Here is a 26,807-nt window from a genome sequence, read left to right on the forward strand (position 1 = left end):
TTTCTAGCCAACCTTCATTTCATATCATGCTAAGGTTAGCCTTTGGCCACTACATTTTGTATTATTTCTACCACACCACGGACGAACTCGTCAAAAATAGGACATGTTCATACAATTGAAGTTGACATTCCAATCTAGTGAAATTCAATAAAACAAGACTTTCATAATGGAAAGGGTTAAATAAGTTTTTGGTCCCTATAAATATCTCAAATTTTGTTTTTAGTCCCTATAAAAAAAATGTCGACATTTAGTCCCTATAAAATTACTTTTTCATTCACTTTTAGTCCCTCTACAGGGACCAAAAGTGAATGAAAAAGTAATTTTATAGGGACTAAATGTCGACATTTTTTTTATAGGGACTAAAAACGAAATTTGAGATATTTACAGGGACCAAAAACTTATTAAACCCTAATGGAAATTCATTGTTTTTTTTTCAGTTTGGGAATAGGTTTATATATCTGCTTCACTAGAATATCAATGTATGATGAGTTCATATATAAGTTATAATTTTTGAAAATTTCTTAACCCACCTCATAGGTATGAGGCGCATCATCGAATTGACAAAACTGCTCTCGTGCTTCCGTAGATGCATCTCCGGAAGCACCTTTTTTTTTACTTTTAAAAAAAACTTACTGCTACTTCTATATTGCTTTAAAACTGCACTTTTTTACTTTCTTGTCATAAAATGAGAATACAAACAAGTCTTTATAAAGACCTAAGAGACTTCTGCTATACTAGTAAATTAAAGCAAATAAATACTCTTAATATGTCATTATCTCTTGGCCTTTCAACTACAAGAGACTCTTTGTTTTTCCACAAACTTATTAATAAACTTACTTAACATAACATTAAAGTTTATTCAACAAAACTCCCCTCTAAACTTAAATGTTTCTACCATCCATCATGCCTATCAACTTATTGCCTCTGTCGAAAATTTCTTTCGATAATGGTTTCGTGAAAATATCTGCTGCTTGATCCTTGCTTGCTACATGCCTCAATTCGACACTTCCTTCCTTCACATGTTCTCGAATGAAGTGGAAGCGAACGTCGATGTGTTTGCTTCTTTCATGATTCACTGGATTCTTTGCTAACTCAATTGCTGACTTGTTGTCCATTTGTATTACTGTTGCACCTTCCTGATTTAACTCTATTTTGCTCAACAATCTTCTAAGCCATATTGCATGACAAACGCACCAAGATGATGCCACATATTCAGCTTCACATGTCGAAAGTATTACTATCGGTTGCTTCTTATAATGCCAGGTGAATGCAGTGTTTCCCATAAAGAACACATATCCTGAGGTGCTTTTCCGATCATCTACACACCAATCGCTGTCGGAATAACCAATCAACTTATAATCTTCTGTTCTTGAGTAGAACATTCCAAGTGACACAGTTCCTTGGATGTATCGAAGGATTCTTTTCAATGTCTTCCAATGTGTATATGTTGGTTCCTCCATGAAACGGCTTACAATTCCGACACTAAGCGAAAGATCTGGCCTTGTACATGTGAGATATCGAAGACTTCCTACCAAACTTCGATATTTTCTTGCTTCAATGTGTTCTCCTCCATCAAATTTCGACAACTTTGCACCTGGTTCCATTGGCGTCGAAATCGGATTACAGTTTTCCATCTTATATTTTTTCAAGATTTCTTTTGCATATTTTTCCTGTGAAATGAAAATTCCAGTTTCTTCTTGTCTAACCTCCAGACCAAAAAAGAATCTCATCAGACCTAAGTCTGTCATCTCGAATTCACGTGTCATTGTGCCCTTGAATTCTTCTATCATCTGACTATTGTTACTTAAGAAAATTATATCCTAGACATAGAGTGCAACAAGTAACACATTACCTCCATTCTTCTTTACATACAAAGCATGTTCGTAAGGACATTGCTTGAAAATATTCTCTTTGAAGTATGTGTCGATGCGTGTATTCCATGCTTGCGTTGCTTGCTTTAACCCATAAAGCGCCTTTTTCAATTTTAGCACTTTTTCTTCTTTTCCAACTTTCATGTATCCAGGTGATTGTTCGATGTAAACTTCTTCTTCGAGCATACCATTTAGAAATGTTGTCTTGACATCCATTTGAAATATCGGCCATTTGAATTGAGCAGCTTGTGAGATAAGTAATCGAATTGTCTCCATTCTTGCAACAGGAGCAAATACTTCGTCATAATCAATTCTAGCTTTCTGTTTGTATCCCTTCGCAACAAGTCGCGCTTTATATCGTTCTATTTCGCCTTGAGTATTCATCTTTTTCTTGAATACCCACTTCACACCGATGGATTGACTTCCTTTTGGTAATTCTGCTAGTTCCCATGTGTTGTTGCGTTCGATGGCCTCAATTTCTTCGTTCATGGCATATCATACAAATCTTGAAGACTTCGCATTTTGGGTTGTAAAGGTTCATCTTCATTGTCAGAATCTTCAAGTTCTGTTGAATTTCTTGTTGGTATAGCGACTGATGTTTCTCCAACTTCGACGATAACTTCTGTCGAATTGTTCCAGTCCCACTTGCTCATTTCGTTTATTTGAACGTCTCTACTCACTATCACCTTCTTGCTTATGGGATCGAATAGCCTGTACCCTTTTGTCTTCTCATCATAACCAATGAATACGTACTTCTGACTTTTGTCTTCAAGCTTTGTTCTTCGTTGATCTGGCATGTGTGCATAAGCCACACTACCAAATACCTTGAGATGAGAAACAGTTGGCTTCTGTCCACTCCATGCTTCTTGTGGTGTTTGATCTTCTAACTTTGAATGTGGACATCGATTCTGAACATAAATGGCACATTGTACAGCTTCTGCCCAGAATTCCTTTGACATGTTCTTGCTCTTAAGCATTGATCGAACCATGTCTAGAACTGTTTGATTCTTCCTTTCAACCACACCATTTTGTTGAGGTGAATATGGTGCAGTTAGAAATCTCCTTATGCCATGTTCTTCACAATACTTCATAAAGGCTGTTAAACATACTCACCACCTCTGTCAGATCGGACTGCTTTGATGTGTCTGTCAGTTGCCTTTTCCACCATCACTTTGAACTTTTTGAACACCTCGAATGCTTCTGATTTTTCTTTCAAGAAATAAACCCAGGTCTTTCGTGAGAAATCGTCGATAAAGGAAATGAAATACCTTTTGCCACTGAAAGATTCCGGAGTGATTGGCTCACATATATGTCGGTATGAATCAGTTCGAGAATATGTTTAGATTGATATTATGCCTTCTTTTGAAATGAGGTTCTTGTTTGTTTGCTAAGCACACACTCTTCATAAAACTTTCCTTCATAATCCATGTCTGGTAGCCCGTGCACCATGTTCCTCTTCGCTAACCTTCTCAGACCAACATGATGTAGATGACCAAAACGTAGATGCCACAGCGACGCTTTGTCTTCGACATTGACTTGCAAACGTTTTCCTCGAACACTTCTCAAGTTCAGTTTGTACATTCGATTTTTCCCTTTTTCGACTTGAGCAATCAGATGCCCTAGCTCATCCTTCAAGTGTAATATTTGATCTTTCATGAATACCGAATAACACTTTTCCGTGAGTTTCCCCAAACTTAAAATGTTTGTCTTGAGATCTGATACATAGTACACATCTTGGATTGACCCAGTCAAGTCATCCTTCTGCAAGTAACAAATCGTACCTTTGCCTTCGACCTTCACTTTCGATGCATCTCCGAAAGACACATGACCATCTTCAATCTTTTGCATTTCTTTAAACATGTGTTTGTGACCACACAAATGGTTATTTGCCCCTGAATCAAGGTACCACATATTATCATTATTCACGTCTACTTCTTTTTGAGTCATCAGCAGAAAGCCTTCATTCGCTTCGGCTTCCAAAGCTAGATTGGTTGTTTCTTCTACCTTCTTTTCGACTCGACAATCTTTTGCAAGATGTCCCATTTTATCACAGTTATAGCATTTGTAGGAATTGCAATCCTTCGCATAATGACCATGTTTGTTACACTAGTAACATTCGATGTTGGAGTAGTTCGACCGACCACCTCTTTGACCTCGTCCTCTGCCACGCCAATTTTGCTGGCTCGATTGTCCTCTCTCGAGGTTGTTGCCTCAACCACTTCGACCACTGTCACGACCTCCACAGCCACGTCCTCTTCCTCGAAAGTTTTGAGAAAAGAGTACCTTTTCGTCTTTGGTGGAATCCTTAGCCTGAACTGCTTCGTCGTTTGTCTCCTCCTTCTTTTTGATCTTACGTTGTTCGTGTGCCTCGAGAGAACCAGCTAGCTCTTCGACTGTGAGCGTTGCAAGGTCCTTCGACTCTTCTATCGCGCACACAACATTCTCAAAGTTATCAGTTAAAGATCTGAGAATCTTTTCGACAATACGAGCATCAGTCATCGTTTCTCCATTTCAATTGAGTTTATTCACCACTGTTTGCAAACGCGTGATGTATTCTGATACAGTTTTGCGAATTTGACGCAGTCGGAAGCCGCCCAAAGGAATAGCAAGCGCTAAACCTTGAATGAAAACAGGGTGGCAAGCGCAAACCTTATAGATAAGTTCTGGAGTCCACCAGGAATAAAGAAAACTTTGGATTCTATTATAATAAAAGAGATAATCCTTATGGCCATGCCAAAGGTCTTTAAATACAGAAAACAAATAAACCCTATTGGGCCTTATGGGCCTTTAATCCAAAACAAAATTGAATATAACAAATAAAATAGAAATTGCTTAAATATTAAAACTAAAATTGTTTAAATATTAAAATGCTATCCGACGTGCGATTTCTTCTTTGATACGCACAATCCTCCTACATCAGTCTCCTTCACTTTTGAAGAACTCGACCCCGAGTTCTCTTCTTGATAAAGAACTTCATCTGGCAGCTTGCTATAACTGTAAGTACCAACTGAAAACCTCTTCTTACGCCGAAACGCCATCACATCTTCTCCCACATTGAAAACTTTAACTTCCATGTGTTTATCTCGCATAGGAGGCAAATTGTTTGCCTGCTCATCTGCGGTCAGCTCCTTAAAATACTTTAGGATCCCTAGCAATTCTTCTGGAATTGTTTCCTCCTTTACAGCATTCATCAACCCTTTGATCACCACTGGACAGAAGCATTCAATTTCTTTTACAGCCTCATCAAGCTCCTTTTCACTCTGCGTCATCATCAAGAATCTAGGATTCTTTCCTCCTGGATTCTTATCAAAGTGCAAAACAGGAGCCATAGCAATTTTATGTGTGCCCCATGTAAATATCATCACGTTATCCCGTCCTCGATAAGTGATATCATTATCAAACTGCCAAGGCCTACCAAGTAAAATATGACAAACATCCATATCAAGAACATCACAAAGTACCTCTTTCTATAATATTTTCCGATGGAGATAGGAACTCTGCAGGTTAGTGTTACTCGAACTTGGGAGCCCTTACTTACCCAACCGAGGTTGTATGGCTTCTCATGTGGTTTTGTGGACAACTTCAAATAATCTACCAATTTTTTCGACACCAGATTCTCCATGCTGCCACTATCCACAATTAGATTACACACTTTGTTCTTGATAGAACAATGTGTCTTGAACAAATTCTTGCGCTGCCCTTCGTCTTTGGATGCTAGTAACATTCGCTGCAACACAAAATTTACCCTCTCATCAGATTCTTCAACCGCAAACTCAACATCGGCATACTCATCGTTCTAAACTGTAGGATCTTCTCTTTCTTCATCTTCCTCCCTTTCTTCCACAACAGCAGCGACTCTCCTTGTTGGACAAACATTCGATTTGTGCCCTCTTCCGTTACAATGATAACATGTGTCTATAGCGGGTCTATCATATGGATTATTCGGCCCCTGAATTGGTGCTTTACCCTGCTGCACACTGCTAGAGCTGCTAGCCCCCTTATTCCCAAGGTTGGAATCTCGGGATGTTGCATTCTTTTCCTTGTCACCTGCTGATTCACAGTTACTTTGGGGTGAGTACCTTTCAATAGATGAGAAATTTTGAGGGGATTTCTCCATCAATTCTGCCTTCAAAGCCAAACTGGATGCTTCAGCTACGGTCCATACAGTCTGTAAACCCATCTTCTCCTGCAAGGATCCCTTTAGGCCACTGATGTATCGACCCACTTTCTGGCTTTCTGATTCTCCCAATTCATTGCGCTCAGAAAACCGCAGGAACTCAGCTGTGTATTCAGTCACGGTTCTCTTGCCCTGAACACACTCGATGTACATCTTATAAAGAATCTGCTCATAATCCTCCGGTAAAAACCGCTCCAGCATCAATTGTTTCATTCTTCTCCAAGTTCTGACTGGCCCCTTCCTTTGTCTCTGCCTTTGAACAACAAGTTTATCCCGCCAGACAGCTGTAGTACTTTTAAGCCTGATCGCAACCATCTTGACTTGTTTGTTCCCAGGGACACCCATAACGTCGAAGAACCTGTCGACGTCGATCTGCCAATCAAGAAACTCCTCCACTCCCATAGTTCCGTAGAATAATGGAATCTCAGCCTTCACTCGATAGTCATGGTTGTTCTGTAGATTCCCACGATTAACCTCTTCATCGCAAGTTTCTTCCTCATCAGAACTCGAATCTTCGACATAGTTTCCACCCCGCAGAACCCTAATCGGTTCCTCTCTCCTGTCTCTTCGCCGATTCCCATTGTTGTTGGCGTTGTTCGCCTGATTTGCTAAATTCGCTATCTGTTCAGTCAAAGCAGTTAGAGCCGCGGTAAAAGTCGTGGTAATTCCCTCAAGATCTGCTTTGGTCACCGGTTGATCCGCCATAGTTGTCAAGCTATGAAAAGAACAGGAGAAAACCTGCTCTGATGCCAACTGACGCAGTCGGAAGCCGCCCAAAGGAATAGCAAGCGCTAAACCTTGAATGAAAACAGGGCTACAAGCACAAACCTTATAGATAAGTTCTGGAGTCCACCAGGAATAAAGAAAACTTTGAATTCTATTATAATAAAAGAGATAATCCTTATGGCCATGCCAAAGGTCTTTAAATACAGAAAACAAATAAACCCTATTGGCCCTTATGGGCCTTTAATCCAAAACAAAATTAAATATAACAAATAAAATAGAAATTGCTTAAATATTAAAACTAAAATTGTTTAAATATTAAAATGCTATCCGACGTGCGATTTCTTCTTTGATACGCACAATCCTCCTACATCAGAATCCTTCATCTTCATTCTCTCCAATTCTCCTCGAAGAGTTTAAAGACGAACTTTCTTGACTCGGTCAGCTCCTTTGTATACTTTTTCTAACGTGTCCCATGCTTGTTTCGAAGTCGTTGCACTTGCAATCTTTTCAAAACCTCATTCATTAACAGCTCGGAATAAGATGTACATTGTCGTCCTATCCTTCGAACGCATCTCTTTCAACGTCTTGGTTTGAGCCGTTGTATACCCTGCAGTATTATCCGATTCTGTGAAACCAGTTTCGACTGTCTCCCACGAATCTAGAGATCCAAGAAGAGCTTTCATTTGGATACTCCAGTTTTCGTAATTCGCCTTCGTTAATCGTGGTAGCGGCATTTGATTCATCGTATTCGCCATTAGCTCTGATGCCAATTTGTAAAAAAACTTACTGCTACTTCTATACTGCAGTTGTAACAATTTTGGACACTTTTAACACTATACTTTCACTGGTGGAAAACTTGCTTTAAAACTACACTTTTTACTTTCTTGTTAAAAAATGAGAATACAAACAAGTCTTTATATAGACCTAAGAGACTTCTGCTATACTAGAAAATTAAAGCAAATAAATACTCTTAATATGTCACTATCTCTTGGCCTTTCAACTACAAGAGACTCTTTGTTTTTCTACTAACTTATTAATAAAAACTCACTTAACATAACATCAAAGTTTATTCAACATGTTTAACGTTGTTTTGTTCTGTAGATGCACATGCGGAAGACTTTTGTAGATGCATCTACGGAATGGTTTGACATTACACCTCACGCCAGACTCGTCCCCTCTCTCATTCTTCTCACTTCAAACTCTCAACTCTTAAACACTCTCAAACTCTCTCAACCCCAAATTTCAAACTTCACATTCCTTTCTCCCAAGCTCGACCTACATTGTCAACATCATGTATCAACGCATTCCATCAAGTTCAAATCTCTATTTAATCGGTAAGTTTTCAATATTTCGAGTTATTTTAGAGTATTTGTGAAATCGAATAAGAATTCGATATTTGGGTGTAGAAATGATTGGATATGTTTAGAAATAGTGTTTATACATAATGTAGGTAATGTTTTAGGTTTAAAACGTACGATCAAGCCACAAAAATGGACATTTTGGTGATCGAAGAGTGGAGTTACGCCACTGTTGCATTTTTCTAGTTTCAGTGGCTTTCGTAGATCCATCTACGGAAGAGATGAACGTTAGGGCATTTCGTAGATGCATCTACGGAAGCACTCAATATTTTCTGACCTTGCTTATTATTAACCGTTTGAATTTTTTAAACATTTCAGAGTAAGGATCCCCAGAGGTTCTACAACCATGGGCGGAAGATTAAGGATCTTGCGCAGCCTGACGAGCTGTTGTTTCAGGAGGTACTGGCAGCTTTAGGCATGAGGGACCTCTATATGCTCGGCTACCATACTATACATAATGGTAAGCTTGCGTCCTTTGCAGAGAAATGGCATCCTGAGACCTCCTCATTTCATCTACCCCAAGGTGAGATTACCATCACCTTAGATGACGTGGCATTTCTACTTCATCTACCTATCAGGGGTACCCTCCTTCGTCATGGTAGGATGACGAAGGCGAAAGCTCAGGATATGTTGATTGTTGAGCTGGGGGTTGATCCCGATGATGCCCTTGAGGAGGTGGAGAGGACACGAGGGGTCCACGTTAGATTTAGCTTCCTGCAGAGACAGTATGATGCGGAGCTCACTGCGGCACAGCAGGTTGAAGGGGACGAGTTGGAGCAGGCTACACACAGAGAGCGGGCGCTGAGATGCTACTTCCTATATTTGATAGGCACTCAACTCTTTGTGGACACGAGCTTGTCGTACACAGACGTCGTCTACCTGACGTACTTATCGGATATAGCATGTATCCATGAGTACAACTGGGGAGCGGCTGTATTGGTGTACAGTTACCACATACTTGGAGAGGGATGCCTGTGGAAGGCAAGGACAGTTGCGGGCAGCTGTACTCTTTTGGTGGTAACAATCTTATACTCTTCTACTTTTTTTATATTTTTTTTATAGAACTTTAAAATAACCGTGTTTTTTTTCAAGGTTGGATACTACAGCATTTCCCAGATATTATTGGCTAGAGAGAGGTGCCTACCTACACGGAGGTCATGCCGCGTGCCAGTGCTTTCACCCCCCCCCCCCCTTAGAGAGAACCAGGTGTCGGATCTCTACAGGTGCGGTCTTGATCTCATGGCCGCCGAGGACATCAAGTACTACTGCTATGCTGAGCACCGAGAGACTGTTTGACGAGATAACTCTGTATTCTGGATGGTTGACCGCCAGCTCGACCATTATTGTACGCTATCTTCAAGAGCGCGTCATGCGTCAGTTTGGATATGAGCAGACGATACCTCGCGACCCTACTATCTCAGCTCTTATTGCCATGACCCGCAGGAAGTTAGAAGAGATCTTTGCAGACTGAGAGCATCACATGGTCCCTGAGGAGGCACGGGCGACGCTGGCAGAGCACGACTGGAGTTGTGCCGAGGGGTACATCTCCAGGTACTACAAAGTCTCACACCCATACATTCTTCCAGCTACAGAGGGAGGTCTGTCCAGACCAGCCCACAAAGAGATTCTCCGTGCGCATCAAACTCAGTTGGACCACACTCAGGATCTTCTTCCCCTGTGTCGTCAGATAGCTGACAGGGGCCTCAGAGCCATTGTAGAGGGTTTATTTCCTGCGGGGACTGCTTATAGGCGTGTGCTGGATGATATGATCATGCTGGCAGAGAGTGTATTTCTGTACCGTCGACATCATGCCAGGACCCGTGGGACACTTGACGCTAGGGGTAGAGCCAGCAGAGCCCTTGGTGGACGCGGAGGCGGAGGTAGAAGAGATGCGCATGATGGTACGCAAAATGATACCCGACATACTCAGTAGTTATATTTGATGATGTATTTATATTTCATTTTTGTATGTATTTGATGGTGTACTCAACACTTTGACCGACGTTATTTATATATTGTATTTTTATTAGTCTACCTACTGTTGTCTTTAAAATGCATGATTGAATCTGAAAATGTATATCTTTAAAAATGGAGTTTCTGAATGAAAACGACATGAATTCAAAAAATAGTAGACTGTTTCGTAGATGCACCTACGGAACACTCTATTTTCACCACATTATGTAGATGCATCTACGAAAGTATTGCTAAACTGAAAATAAGGTGAAATTAACTGTCTTTTTTTTATACGCTTCCATAGATGCATCTACAGAAGGAATCAAATTTTTTTCAAAATATGGGGTGCTTCCGAATGTGCATCTACTAAAGCAGAGGGCAAAAATGAAATTTTGCGTGGTGTATAAGAGACCTATAAAGTTGGATGAGAATCTTTTTAATTTTTTGGATAAAAATTAAAGAATTAAAAAAATTGACATCCAATAAAATTATGTTAAATTTCAGCACTAAATTAGAAAGCAGAATGAGAATCAAATGTATTCCTTAATTGAAGATCAATAATAATCGCATAAATAAGAAAATGAAATAACTACTACTCGGAAGTTTTTCTAATAAAAAGTGGTACTAAAAAATTAGTTAAGAAATTAGTTAAGAATTCCAGAAAACGCTAACGAGTGTTTCTGAAACATTAATTAAAAAATTAAAAAGTTAAGTTAGACATTCTTTAAAAAATTAAAATGATAGTTTTTTTCAAAAGTATGTTTATTCAATGTATTGAAAAGATAAAAAATTAAATTAAAAATAAATATTAAATATTTTTAAAATTTAAAATTTTTGTTATAGTGAAAGTTAGGTAAAGGAATAAAAAGTAGATAGTTATTGAATGACAATTTTGAAAAGAAAAAGGAATAGACCAAATTATCTATTGTTTAACAAAAAAATTTAGGAAAATTATATAGATTGATAATAAAACTAAAACAATATTGTTTATCAAAAAAGAGAGAGAATTTGCGAATTTGCCAGTCTTTATATTAAAATATTCTCCACTGTCTTGTTAGTTGCTAGGTATTCTTTTCTTTATTATTCCATGACCTTTTTGGTGTTTTCTTATTTTGAATATAAATATCAATGTCAGTTTTGCATTTCTTTGCTTTGTTCAAAAAATTTACGAGCATTATATATATTTGAACATATTCTCTTTTTTGGTTGCAGTTACTGGCTTACCATCTCACTCTACTGAAGGGATTTGACATCGATCGTGTTCATAGTCTTACTAAGCGCATGGAAAACGCGATTAATTTCAAACAATCATAACCTCATGATGATGCCTTCGATGCTTTTGTTAATTCGAATGAGGCTGTTGATGCCACAATTACACAATTACCACAAAGGATCTCCACCGTGCTCGTAATTTTACTAAGAGTGTTATTACTGAAAAGCACATAGAAAACAAAATTGATCTCAAACAATCCAAATCTCAAGATGATGCTTTTGATGTTTTTGTTGCTTTGGAGGTGGCAGTTGATGCCACAATTCCCAGAGGACCTCCACTGTGCTCATAATCGTACTTAAGAGTGTTACTACACAAATAAAGCACATAGAAAATAAGATTGATCTCAAACAATCAGAATATCAAGATGATGTTTTCGACGCTTTTGTTGTTTCGGAGGTGGCAGTTGATTTGGAGGAGGCATTTGATGCCACAATTCCCACAGTAAAGCAAAGTGCTGCCAGCTTTTGCCGTTTATTTATGACATTGTTGATGTTGAAGATCACGGTAACTGTGGCTTTCGATGCATTGCGTCGTGGATATATAATGTTGAAAGAATGTGGAATAAAGTTAGAGGAGCTAAATAATAATTATGGTGAATATCATAAAATGTATGGGGTGATTTAAATTTTTTTAATGTAACAAAGTTTGAACATAATTAGAGTGAGAGTCCTGCTTTCAGACCAAATTGGATAACAATTGAATTAACATATTTGATAGCAAAAACCTATGATGTGGTATATGTTGATTTAAAAAATATCAATGACAAATTTCATGGTGATACTTCTGTCCCCCTTCATGGAAAAAGAACGTCTGAAGAAAAAGTTATTGTAAGAGCTCATGTGTTCGGAAATCATTTTGTGAAGGTTATTATTTTTTTACATTTTTTTGTCGGCTATGAAAATTTTATTACAGTATATTATTTTTTTAATATTATGCTGCCTTTGAAATTGTTATTACAATATACTGTTTATTAATATTTTGTTGCAGGTTCTTTTAAAACAACCATATCCCATGTTCAACTTCAATATGCAACAACATATTTTGTTCACTGAGCTGGAACGAAGAAATTGATGTCATAATTTTCAAAAATCTAAAATATTTCAATAAGAAAGTATAGTCATATCACCTGTCCCCGAGGAGAGAAAACAAAATAGAAGAAAGAATAGCACTCGAAACAGTCCGAAACTTAAGAGAAAGAAGACAAACACTTACGATTTGAGAGATCAAGTCCGCAACTCATCTCAAACTGTGAAGGATGGTCGCAAAGAAGTGAAATTAGGTAATGTAAAGAGGAAGAAACTTTAATGTTTACCCACAATAACACCAGAGTTAGAAAAACAACTCAATTATGTCGAGGTAATTGAATCATTTCAATTATCTCGACCTAGTTGGATTGTTTTTTGTACTCTGGTAATAGTGTGGATAAACATTGAAGTTTCTTTCTCTTCCCATTACCCAACTTCACTTCTTTGCGACCGTCCTTCACGGTTTGAGATGAGTTGCGGACTTGATCTCTCAAATGATAAATGTTTGCCTTCTTTCTCTTAAGTTTCGGACTGTTTCGAGTGCTATTTTTTTTTGTTTTCTCTCCTCGAGGACGAGTGGTATGACTATAGTTTCTTATTGAAATGTTTTAGATTTTTGAAGATTATGACACCAATTTCTTCGTTCTAACTCGGTGAACAAAATATCCTGTTGCATATAGAAGTTGAACATGAGATATGGTTGTTTTAAAGAACCTGTAAAAAATATTAATAAACAGTATACAGCAATAACGTTTTCAAAGGCAACATAATATTAAAAAATAATATACTGTAATAACATTTTCAAAGCCAACAAAAAAAATTAAAAAAATAATAACCTTCGCAAATTGATTTCCGAACACATGAGCTATTACGATAACTTTTTCTTCATACGGTCTTTTTCCATGAAGGGGGACACGAGTATCGCCATGAAACTTGTCAATTGATATTTCTTAACTGAACATATACCACATCATAGGTTGTTGCTATCAAATATGTTAATTCAGTTGTTATCCAATTTGGTCTGAAAGCATGACTCTCACTCCAATTAAGTTCAAACTTTATTCCATTCAAAAAATTTAAATCACCCCATATACTTTATGATATTCACCATAATTATTATTCAGCTTTTCTAACTTTATTCCACATTACTTCATCATTATATAACGACGACGCAATGCATCGAAAGCCACAGTTACAGTGATCTTCAACATCAACAATGCCATAAATAAACGGCAAAAGCTGCCAACACTTTGCTTCAATGTGAGAATTGTAGCATCAAATGTCTCCTCCAAATCAACTGACACCTCTGAAGCAACAAAAGCGTCGAAAGTATCATCTTGATATTCTGACTGTTTGAGATCAATTATATTTTCTACGTGCTTTTGTATAGTAACACTCTTAGTACAATTACGAGCACGGTGGAAGTCCTCTAAGAATTGTGGCATCAACTACCACCTCCGAAACAACAAAAACATCAAAAGCATCATCTTGAGATTTGGATTGTTTGAGATCAATTTCGTTTTCTATATGCTTTTCAGTAGTAACACTTTTAGTAAAATTACGAGCACGGTAGAGATCCTTTGTGGTAATTGTGTAATTGTGGCATCAACTGCCTCCTTCGAAGCAACAAAAGCATCGAAGGTATCATCATGAAGTTCTTATTGTTTGAAATTAATCACGTTTTCCATGCGCTTAGTAAGACTATGAGCACGGTCGATGTCAAATCCCTTCTGTAAAGTTAGATGATAAGCCAGTAACTACAACCAAAAAAGAGAATATGTTTAAATATATATACTGCTCGTAAATCTTTTGAACAAAGCAAAGAAATGCAAAACTGACATTGATGTTTATATTCAAAATGAGAAAACACCAAGAAGCTCATGGAATAATGAAGAAAAGAATCCCTAGAAACTAACAACACAGTGGAGCAGTGTATGCAGAAACGAGAGTCGAGACGTAAAAACGTTCGATTTTACGTTCCATTCACATGCAGCCGTGCTGCGAGTTTGTTGAAAACGGAAGAGGAAAACTCGGTAGAATCGTACGAGTCATTCTAGCAAAAACATTGGGCCATCAGAAATCCAGCCGCCCCATTTTTTTGGGTTTTAAAAAAAAAACTTAATTTTTAAGTGGATATGGATCCGGGTCGGGTTGTATTGAAAAATTAATAAAAATCAGAATTTGCAAACGTGTTAGACAGTGTAACCACTGCTTGCAATTCTCAAAAAGTAATTGTTTGTCTTTGCCATTAATACTATTGGTAATAGTATCAGTATAACATCAATATAATAATTGTCTCAGACCTAAACCTAGCCTATAATAATTATTATTATTCTCTATACTTATCTAATTACTTTTTCACGCCTCTTGTACTTAATTATTATTATTATTATTAAGACACCTAAGTATTCCTTAAAAACTCTAACAAAAACGTAGCCTCAACAATATATACAATTTCCTATTCTTCTACTTATTTATTTTATCGTTCCTCTGCATTTCAACTCTAAACAATATATACAACTTCATATTCTTCCTATTCATCTACTTCTCTGTTTTATCATTCTTCTGTTTTTCATTTTTTTTCTCAAATAGCTTCTGGAAGTGCACCAATACTTCTTGCAACTAACATAAATGTTTCAAAAAACGCCCCTAGAAATAAGTCTGATCCTGCATGGAAACATGCCTTACCAATTCCAAACACAAAAAAGTGGAAATATAAGTATTGTGGAGAAGATTTTAGTGGAGGAGTTTATCGAATCAAACATCATTTAGCTGGAACTAGTAAGGATGTCAAACCATGTAGAGCTGTTCCAGATGAAGTTAAGAAGGAAATAGTGACTGTTGTTGTGGAATTGCAGACTAAGTTGATTCACAAATCAAATCTGTATGATATTGAAGAGCCTACTATTGTCGGAAAGAGAAAAATCCAGGAAGAGATTCTGAACACCTCAAATATGTTTAAGAAACGTGGAGTGGGAGTGACTTCTCAAGCCACTATAAACAACATATGGAAAAAGAAAATGAGAGAGAATGCGTGTAAGGCCATTGCTATGTATTTACAATAATGTTATTCCATTTAATGGACTAATAGTGAAGAATGGAAGACAATGTTTGAACTTGTTGCTAAACATGGTTCAGGTTTAAACCACCATCCAATTATGAGGTTAGAGGGAAATATTTGAATTTTCACATGAATAGGATTAATGATGAATTAGATGAACACATGGCTGTTTGGAAGAAGTTAGGTTGCACTATAATGTCGGATGGGTGGACTGATAGGAGGAGAAGGACTATACTAAATTTTTTGGTGAATAGTCCTAAAGGAACTTTTTTTTTTGAAATCTATTGATGCATCAGATATAAGCAAGACTGCAGACAAGGTGTTTAAAATGATTGATGATGTTGTTGCGGAAGTTTAGGAAGATAATGTGGTCCAGGTTGTAATGGACAATGCAGCGAATTACAAAGCAGCAGGAGATTTGTTGATGCAAAAGCGGAAGCAGTTGTATTGGACACCTTGTGCCGCACACTGTATCGACTTAATGTTAGAGGATTTTGAGAAAAAGATCACACTGCACAAAGAGACAATTGCAAGCGGTAAGAAAATCACAACCTTTATTTATGCAAAAACGGGCCCAATTTCATTATTGCATAAATTTACTAAAGAAGGTGATTTGATTCGACCCGACTTAACTCGCTTTGCCACTTCATACTTAACCTTGGGATGTGGAAAACTTACAAAGGTGTTGCAGTGGTTTGCAATGCGAGTGTTGAGTTTAACTTGTAGTTCATCTGGATGTGAAAGGAATTGGAGTGTCTTTAAAAGGGTAAGTAATATTTTTAATTGAGTATTCAACTTTTAATAATCTTGAGTATAAGTTTTAGATTTAAATTTTTTAAATTTTATTTAGGTCCACACTAAAAAGAGGAATCGTTTAAAGCAAAAAACTATGAACGACGTAGTTTATGTGATGACTAATTCAAAGTTGGAAAAAAGAAAGAAGCTAGGAAATCTTCGTATAACTTTTATGAAGATATTCCTTCTGAAGATGAATGGCAAGAGAATAGAGATGGTAATGGTCATATACATGAAGACATCATACTTAATGATGGAGAAGATGTTAGTAGTGTTGGTGTTGTTGGTTATGATTTGGATGTTCCTCCTAGTCCTATTAATGATGATCCAATTGATGAAGAATTAGAAGTGAATGAAGATGAAGACTTAGAAGAAAATGAAGATGAAAATGAGGATGAAGACGACTATCCATATATGAGATTTGATAACATTTGAATGTTTCGAGTAGTTGTTTTAAGCTTGTTTACTTTTCTTTTTGTTTGAGGATTGTTTTTATTTTGAACTAAGTTTTTTTGTTATTGTTTTGGTTATGGATTTAGAACTATGATTTAGAACTTATGAATTTTTTGTTATGATTTAGAACTTATTTTCTTTATATATGATTATTTTTGACATGTGTATAAAATTATGCATATATAAATATATTTTTTATCAGTAGTAGAAACTTACGTTTCGTGCTACGATTCTCGAGTTACGTTTTTTCAATCCTATACCGTTTCCGTGTAAACTCTAGAGTTTTTAAACATTGCAGTGGAGAATATTTTAATATAAAGACAGGCAAATAGCGAAAATGGTTTATCCCTTCGTATATTGTATTAATGTTACTAAAAAATAGAGTAAAAAGATACCTGTAACGGAACTGCATTTATAATCGGTTGAAGATACTCACCAACATTTGGAACTTCAACTGTCCTACACTTCTTACCAGGGCAAACATAATTCGCATCCTCTTTCGAACACATAACTATGACACGATCTGGGTGGGCATGAAGTTGTTGTATGACAGACTATTGTTTGCTGCCAAATGGAAAACAGTGTTAATGTCAATGTGAAACTAGCTACTCAAAATTTAATACAACCAACCTGAAGCAACTATCGCGTGTAGCAATAACAATCATGAAACCTCCATCGACAGATGACAAAGAGTCGTTCTTCATTTCGCCTGCGAGTAACCCATAACTATGCAGGCGTGCCATTTCGTGTAGTTTCAAAGCTCCCTCTTGAGCAGTCTCAATGACAAGAAGAGACCTTTCAGCAATCAATAGATTTGCTAGATCCTTCACCTCTTGATCAAGCTTCAGGACCTCGCTGACTTTGACTACAATTCAAAATTTAAATAATATTACTTCCACAACTTCTCCAGAGCTACTTTACGTTTCACTTCCTAGTTTCTACATTATTTTGAAGTAATTCATCAAAACCTCATTTGGCAGGTCATAAAGACCGTCGATGATGGTTTCTCTTGGTTTGTTGAAAATATTATCGCCTGCTATTGCGACAGACAGCATGGCCATCGCTACTATTTGGCTTGTGTATGCCTGTAGTAATTGCAAGAGTGAGAGTAGCTCGTTGGTTAAGTAAACAGTTGGGCAATATTAAAAACAAAGAATACAATATCCTTTAATTTCAACACAAACCTTGGTACTTGACACACCAATCTCAGCACTAGCATTTATATGAACACCGCAGTGTGTGTTTCTTGCAAGATTGTCTAGAGCATACTGCAGTGCTAGTAAAGTATTTGTAGTTTCGCCAAATTAATTAACAAAAATTGTTGTATCTTCTCGGTATATCAGACCCTTCCAATCAAATAAATCACTAGCAATTTCAACCATAACAGGAATACCTATAATTCAATGTATGCGGAAAAATAAACAGTTTAACAGCATAATTTAAATATGCAAAACTTAACAAAAAAAAATGTCATAAGAGCACTGACCAGACAGTTCTTCAAAGATTGGCCTAGCTGCAGCATTATAACTGCTTCCACTACCAATGAGAAGTATTCTTCGACTTCTTGTAATAGTTTTTAAGTGATCATTTAGACCACCTAACTGAATAGACTTGGATTTTCTAGATCCCCGCGTATAAGCCTGCCCCTCATTATGGTTGTTACAGAATTAGCTTGCTCAAAGATTTCCTTTTGCATATATGTTCATAATGCCCTTTGTTTATTATTTCTATCTCTATTTCAAGAAAAGAAAGTGCCCGTCGCACTGAAGAAGCTCTAGAGAAAGAAGAGGCAGGTTCTCCCATGTCATACTCAAACTTCCAAAATGAAACTCCACCACCTTGGAACAACCATTTCCAAATTATATTATTCATATTGAAATATGTGAGTTAAGTGTACAATTACAATAGACATAAAAACACAAAGCTCTGGAGAAAGAAGAGGCAGGTTCTCCTATGTCATACTCAAACTTCCAAAATGAAACTCCACCACCCTGAAACAACCATTTCCAAATTATATTATTCATATTGAAATATGTGAGTTAGGTGTACAATTACAATAGACATAAAAACACAAACTTAGAGGCGCGTTATTGAAAAGGGAGGATATTGTATCTACCTTGATATGCACAACTTCATTATCTTCAATAACTCACACCTGCTTGCAATGCTCAACCACAATATTGGCATCATTAGACAAAAACATTTCCTTGGGCTTTCAATTTTTAGATAGGAATTTGTTTTCCTCACAGGCATAATAATTATACTTATTTTCTTGTCAATTCCTGAAATTAAAGCACTAATTAGTTTAAATATGGTAAATAGAAATTCACAAATCCCGCGCAATTTATGCATTGACCATGAAATATAAATATAAAAATATAAGATGGTATTTTTACGGATAAAGAAGCATTATTACTCAAAACTAGTTTGACTACCCTACCATTAGCATCCCTTCACATTGACATAGTAAGATAACTCTGGAATAAATTTAGTTAGGTCCTAGGAATGTTACTGGAGAAGATTGGAAAAGTAAGGCAACACCGACAACAAGTACATTCACACCTCTTCATGAGGAATAAGAAAAAAAAAAGTTTAGATGTAAAAATTTATCATAAATGTTATGTGGAATCACACTGAATCATCATTTTAAAAAACAAATTCTTTAAAAATTGAGGCTAGATTTACTGTCAATTGTGGATGGCGAAAAAAAGACTAGTGATCAAATTGTATTACAGTTCTAAATTTCAAGTAAATTCAGAAACAAAAATTACCAAAAGTATCTTCATTTGCTTTGTCAAACACAAACTTGCAAAGTTGGGAATGACTTCCGTATCTGTTTAGGATGTAAACGTCCTGAACAAGAACCAAAAGGAAAAATTAAAATACTCCCACTAAATCATACTGACAAGAAAAATGAAATGAGATATGCAAACCTCATAATTTGTTATGACTCCGTTCATAACAACTAAAAACTCATTTGCAGGACCCGAGGTTTGGGGATGACTATTTCGCCGGGCCCAACGCGTGTGCGCAATTCCAGCCTGAGTATCTAAACTATCCTTCAAATTCAGTTCAATTCCATCAAATTCTGTTTACATTCAATTCCAAACATCAAAAAAAACAAAAATCAAACATCAACACGATGAAGACTTAAAATTAAAAATCAAAATTCAAATTCAGTTCAATATTATAGACCTCTGTTTACATTCAATTTCAAAAACCAAAAACCAAAAACCTAACATCAAACATCAAAAATCAAACATTCAATGTCATTACGCAATTGCATTTTCAAACATCAAAAACCAAAAAACAAGAAAAAAAAATCAAGACGATGAAGAATTAAACCTTGGTACACCGATTTAAAGAGGGACTCGATGTTGCCTTCTTGGCAGAAGACAAGAGGAGGAGATGAATTGGAGAATTGAGACCGTGGAGGAGAACATTTCGCAATTCCTGCAGAATCGGAGGTGCTACTTGATAGAGGAGAAGAGTCAATAGCGATTCCGGCCCGCGATCCTCTAACCGTCTTAATCGTTGAACACGCCTTGTTTTTCTCTTTACGTTGAAATTCAGATACGCAAGATGCCACACATTTTTCCAAATCTGATATATACAGATTATTAGCAATAAAAGGAAAAGAAGAAAAGGGTTTCATGAAAATGTTAGAGGAGGAAGACGAAGCAAAGAGTTGCAAACAAATTACACTAATATGATTGAATAATGATGACCAGGACGCAATTAGCTGACTAATAGGTTTCCAAGGAAAAGTATTTTCGTTATTTGATTGCTCAGTTTGATTTAATTAAAAAGTTAATAGACCTAAGTGAAGGATAAATTAGTTATAATCATTAATTTTATTATTAAAAATATTGAAAATTGCCTGTTTCCTGTGAAGTCACTTTGTTAGAAGTTGATCCTTCAACCTTGTGGAACACGGTTCGAGACATGGCATTGAAAAAAAAATATTGAAAATTAAAAAACCTACTTATTATTAGAAAATAATAAGTAAACCTTTTTAATATTTATGAATAAAATTATTTTATAGTAAACTTCTTTCTATTTGTTCATTGTTTTTCTAAAGTGAATATTTGTATAAATCTGTTTATAATATTTGTTGGAGACAAAAAAAAAATATCATCCAATCTAGAGATAAAAGCATATGTGATTAAAATTGATCTATTGTAAATTTAGTTTACCTTTAAAGGTAGTTAAAAATTGTGGGAAAATAACTCAACGAATATTGTTAATTTTGTTAAATTTATAATTTAATTTTTAACAACATCATTTATTTATAAATTAGTGTAAATAAATTGTTAATTTTAATAAATAAATAACAAAAAGTAGTCAAAAGTTATAATAAAGGGTGTAATATTTATCTCCATTGTAAAACATATTTTTATAATCAAATTTTTATCAATTTATTATTAATGACGTATTAAAACATAAATTATTTTACATTTAATTAGTCGTCTACCCGTGCAATGCACACGACAACACTTATAAAAATTTATTATTTATTTAAAAATAGTTTAATATTGTTTTATATGAATATTAAATTAAATATTTAAAATTTGATCTAAATATAAAAGATAATTAGATCTATAATTTTATATAAATTTTTATTTAAATTTTTAAAATTTGATCTATTAATAATAAAAATACTTTAGAACTCTAAATGTATGTCTGAGTTTTAATAGCCCATTTGAAGAGAGTCAAATATTATTTATATGAAAATGTTGTACATGATTTGGATTTACTATTAGACCATTTACAATGGGGGTGTTGAAAAAATTATTCAATAGTTGAATGTCTACAATGGTTTGTTGAATGAGGTGTTTAATGTGATGTGGATTAATTGGTGTTGAAAAGATTCAACATGTTGAATGAGAAAAAAGTGGGGCCACATGCAACACTTTACACAATTTTATTGGTTGTTGTGATTATTTAGATTTTATTTTCTTTTAATCATTTAAAATTAATTATTTCATAGTAAATAAATTTTTTATTTATTTTTATTTTTATTTTTATCAAAATTCATTATTTTTTTTCCTCTATAAATAGAGACTTGGTTCATTTGATTTGGACTCATAAAAAAAAAATTCACTTTTTTCTCTCAATTTTTTTTCTATTTAGCCTTAAAAAAATCATTGTTTGTAGCTCTAAACATCCTTGTAATGAAATGGATCCCAACAATAACCCTTTTAACACCCTGAGGCAAGTGAGTCTAGTACACCGGAGTCATTCTCGACCGAGGTGCTACCTGCATTTGCGAATCACGTGCGTGCTAGATCTGTGATGCGTGATTCAAATGTACATCACGAATTGCAAGCAGATCTAGTCAAACACATATGGGAAAAGTTCGGAATATTTCATAATTAAATAAATTGTTTGTGAGCCGAGTCTATTGTACTAATTAAATTATGTGTGTTTCATTTTTTGTGTGTTTCTTTTTTAGTGTGTTGTGTGTTTAGTGTATTTATTGCATTTTTAAGTTTTTTTTATAATTTTATTATTTTAAAAAATAACTATTTTTACATCTCTTATTTATTACTTGCAAGAAAAAAAATTAAGAATAGAAAATTAGAAAAAATAAATAAATTATTAAATTTAAAAAAAAAAGTTTAAATATTAATTATTTTAATTTAATTTTAATTGATAATAGATATTAATATATAATCATAAAAACAAAACTTTAAAAGAAAATAAGAATATGATGTGGGGTAGGGTGTTGAATTTTATTAAACAAAACCATTGTAGTGAAAAAAAATTAAATAGGTGTTGAATTATTAGGTGGAAGAGAGAGAAGATGATGTGGAAGATAAAAAGTGAAAAAGTAGGGTGTTGAATAATGTAACCATTGTACATAGTCTTATATGTTGCTCTTAAAAATATTCCTTAAAGAAAGAAAAGTAACATACAATTTTATTAAGTACTAAGATTTGATATATAATTAATATTAGAGATAAAACATAAAATAAATTTTAAAAAAACTAACATAAGGTTTAATAAGTGGATTAGTTTTTTTTATACCTTAAATATGGTACTACACGAAATAAGACATAACTAAGAATTAGATAAAAACAATTAAATTAAGAAGAGATTATAAAGAATAATTTTTTTCTCAATATTTTATCTAAAAAACATAAACATAATCAAGAATTAAAAAACATAATTTAACACAATTTTTTTTAAAAAAAAAAATTGATACTTCAAAATTTATACCTAAAAAAAATAAATAACATAACCATAAATAATAACTTTCCATTTATCTTCTAACTTCTCTCTCCCACAAATTAATAAATCTTTTATATCTCAAAGTTTCATCTATAAAACACCTACAAAACATACACAACCAAAATAATGTTTTTAACTACCACACAATTTTCTTTCACACGACATAAGTGAGGGCAAAAAATATGAAAATATTATCATCCTTTGTAATGAAAATATTATCATCCTTTATTAGAGTATATTAAATTTAAGTCATTGAAATCATCACATTCCACCATCTTTTACACGAATTCCGGCATAAATATCGAAAGCAAGCAACAGTATGATTCTAAATAATGGAAACATAACTAATGAAGTCTCCAAATCACATTTAATACATAAAGGGACGCAACAAGCAACAAGATCAAATTGATAGGATTTCTTTTAGCACATAAAAGAACACAACAAGATCAAATTGATAGGATTTCTTTTATATCGAAAGTTTTGGGCCCATGAATATATTAAAGTTCATTCATTTTAAGTAGTAGGGATGGTTGTTTAGTGGGCTTCTATATAAGCTAGGACCCGTTTGGATGAACAACTTAATTAAGCGCTTATCTTAGAAGTGCTTCTGCATAAGTTATTTATGTAACAAAAGATAAAATGAAGTCAAGCTACTTTCAAATAAACTAGCATCAGTTGTTTTCATATATGCTAAGCTGGTATAAGTTGTTTTCATAAGCTATATTAAGCTATATTGAAGATTTTATGGACATGGCCTACGTTCTTTTCATAAACTCTTTCGATGAGTCTTGCGCTCTTGCAAGTGCTTATAACAATAGATAAGTTTAAATAAGTCAATCGAAACAAGCCACTGATCCTATTATACTTATACGGGAACTTAATTATTTATCAATACCAAATATTAAATATAAGAGTAAAACAATCGCACAAGAGGAGTACTTACCTGAGTCAAGATCCTCTCCATTTTTCTTCTCCATTTTCCCTCTTCATTACTATAGTTTTAAAGACATTTATAGTGTATTAAAAATAAGTGGACCCATCAAATGTCACATTATTGCATTTATATTTATAAAACTTTGGTAAATGATAAAATGAATAAGAGAAAAATGGAGAGGATCTTGACTCTACTTACCCATGACAAAGCTCAACAAGCTAAGGAACAGGATCGGAGTCTTTAAGGCCAACAATAGCGGTCGAGGTGGTAGACACAGCTTGTGAATTGTGATCTAACAACAATTAGTGACTGCAGCTTATTTATAGAAGTATTGGTTTTGAATATCTTGGCTTCATCTTCTCCTTTGTATTCTTGACTCTGCAGGGCTGACAATTTCTTTTCATGTTCAATCTTCACACCTTCTTTAGACTATATTCAACAAGAATTCGTAGAACGTGTTAGCATATATACCCGGTTCATAAATCGTATGGAATTAGGCTTTTAGCCAAAATAAAAGCAACAAACTTCTGTTCTGTAAAAAGGAAGCTAAGTTGGAAACAACATTTATGTGACTAAATTCGACATATCTAACATTATTAAAAACAATCCAGAATAAAAAAGGTTGGCCGGTTGTTGGTCCCAACCAAACATTAGGGGCTATTTTGGTCAATACACAAGGCAAGAAAAAAAGGGCAGAAGAAGGAAGATGTCATTTTCACACTAAATAAACAGTCAAATTCTGCTATGACCTTACTCTACCAAAGTCCAACATCACACCATACTAAACTCCATAGTGAATAGCTTCACTCATTTCATTTTCCTTTACTTACTGTCTCAAAAAATGGCTAGAAAGTTACCTTGACTTTGTCATAGAGCTTCTTCTCCCAAGCCAAAAGTTGTTCCAAAGAGGAGCAAAGACTCTTCAGACCACCCGGTTCATCCAACGAATCGGGCTCGAGCCGGTACTTCACCGCAAACGTTGGTTTCGATGTCCATGTGGAGCTCAGGCTGCTCAATAGACTATTTGAATGATACACAGTTTCTGCAATCAAAGATTAAATCAAATCGTCTAATTCAAATCTACCTATAACAAAGATAGATTCTTAAAAAATAAACCAAATCCATTCGTTTCAAAGCAATTAAGGGCCAGTTTGTTTCAGCTTTAAAAAAATAGATTTTTTCTTTGTATTTTTGAAAATAGATTTTCCAAAACCGTTTTTTAAAATATTACAAGTTTTTTTATATTCGTTTTTTCTAAAATGAAACACTTAATTTGACATCCTATAACATAAACATACATAATTGAAGACCAAAACTTAGTCAAAATCATAATTTTTTCAAAAAGTTGTATTTCAAAAATGATTTTTATGAAAATCTATTTGAAATAGTTTCAAAATTAAGTGATTTTTTGAAATTTTGATATCCAAATTTTTCCTCCATAAATAAATGAAATACCTAAAATCACATTTTAAGAATAACTATTCAAACAAAATTTTCATTTGAAGCTTTTATAAAAAGTTTCTTTGTAAAATTTTTTTTTACAAAACTTGCTAACACTATAAAAATCATTTTTAAAAAAAGCCAAAACAAACGGGCCCTAAAACTTGCCCGGAATTTCCTATGAATTGTAATAAGAGAAACATGGATAAAATTAAGAGAACAAATTAATGAAATTGAAGATTATTTATTACTCACTTCTCAATTGCCTGAAAGTTCGATCAGGCTGGGCTTTACTAATCTCAAGCAGCATCTCCGAAATTTGATCACCAGCAACAGCAGCTTTATCAAAATTCTCCTTCAAATCTCTATGTTTCACCACCATATTCGTCTCCATTACCCCTTCACCCGTCAAAGATGATGCTACATCGTCCTGATTTCCCCACCGCCGCAACATATCCCTTTGCAGCCTCCTCCTCTCGTTCGGTCTCGGGGTGTAGTTCATCCAAATTGTTGGAGAAGTTGCTTCGTGGGTAGAAGAAGGGCTTGAATCGGAGAGAATGTGAGGGAGTTTCGGCGGCGAGGGTGGTGGTGTTGATTGGTGGATGGAGTGGAAGAAGAGAGGACGTGACGGAGTTTTGAGGAGGTTATAGTGGGAGAAGATGAAGGTTGAAACGGTTGCTGCGGAGGAGGACGGTGGTGGAAGGAAGACGATGAAGGAGACGGTGGTTGTGGTTTTCGTGGCGGTGGAGGGTATAGGGGTGGTTGTTTTATGGTTGATGAACACGGCGGGGGTGTTATCGGAGACTGAGAGAGGCTCACCGGCGGAGAATGTAGAGAGTGCCGTGCCAGTAAGGCGAAGTGAACGGCAGTAGTCAGAGTGTGCAGCGGCGAGATGGTGACGCGCGTAGACAGCTTCCTTCATGAGACGGCGACGGTCTTTGCACACAGTGTCTTCATTTTCTAGAAACGGTGGCGCGTGGGTACATACTTTATCGCGCGTGGTTTTCTTTTTTTTTAAGGAGGAAGTGAAGAAAAGGACATTGTTGTTTTGCGAAGTGTCTGGTGTTTCAAGTGGTTGAATACTAGTTTCTACCAAGTGCCAATTTTTTAGTTGCTTTTTTTTCCTTCTTTTTATCAACTACACCCTGGGACACTAAAAAAATTAAAATTTATAGACAAAAATCAAAATTTGAGGAGTATTTTCATGTGGTTAGGTTTGGATGATTGTTGTGGGGTGTTTGGTGTGGATCATTTTGAAACCTTTTGCAGTTTGCACATCTGGTACAGGTACGGGGAGGGAAAGAAAAAGAAGAACAACAAATTAGCTTTATTGTTAGGGACCACTGTTTGGTCAATTTGATGTTCAAGAAATAATCTGGTATTTAAAGGGATCCAATGTATATTAAATGACATTATTGATAATATCAAATTCTTATCATGGTCATGGCAGGCTCTAGGAAAAAAAGGATTAAATGTTCAGTTTGGTATAATTGGTTACAAGTACTAG

The 26,807-nt window shown here is 35.2% G+C and overlaps 1 protein-coding gene and 1 pseudogene across 1 annotated transcript; both read right to left on the reverse strand.

Moving 5' to 3' along the window:
* Positions 1-392: 392 nt before the first annotated feature.
* LOC131659779 (glutamine--fructose-6-phosphate aminotransferase [isomerizing] 1-like) lies at positions 393-26,755 on the reverse strand (annotated as a pseudogene).
* On the reverse strand, positions 24,101-26,222 carry LOC131659780 (nitrate regulatory gene2 protein-like). The gene is made up of 3 exons (XM_058928920.1): positions 25,556-26,222; positions 24,718-24,902; positions 24,101-24,289 (listed from the first exon to the last, which is right to left on the reverse strand). Exons 1-3 carry the CDS (start codon positions 26,220-26,222, stop codon positions 24,101-24,103), a joined length of 1,041 nt encoding a protein of 346 aa, XP_058784903.1.
* Positions 26,756-26,807: the final 52 nt, after the last annotated feature.

Source organism: Vicia villosa, linkage group LG3, assembly GCF_029867415.1.
Source record: "Vicia villosa cultivar HV-30 ecotype Madison, WI linkage group LG3, Vvil1.0, whole genome shotgun sequence".
In the NCBI taxonomy this organism is placed as follows: Eukaryota; Viridiplantae; Streptophyta; class Magnoliopsida; order Fabales; family Fabaceae; genus Vicia; species Vicia villosa.

Excerpts from the sequence above, each read along its gene's own strand:
- LOC131659780 (XM_058928920.1), bottom strand. The coding sequence starts at position 26,222 with ATGAAGGAAGCTGTCTACGCGCGTCACCATCTCGCCGCTGCACACTCT. Across the intron at positions 24,903-25,555 it reads AACTTTCAGGCAATTGAGAA|AAACTGTGTATCATTCAAAT; the intron begins GTGAGTAATAAA and ends CTTTGATTGCAG. Across the intron at positions 24,290-24,717 it reads AGCTCTATGACAAAGTCAAG|TCTAAAGAAGGTGTGAAGAT; the intron begins GTAACTTTCTAG and ends TGTTGAATATAG.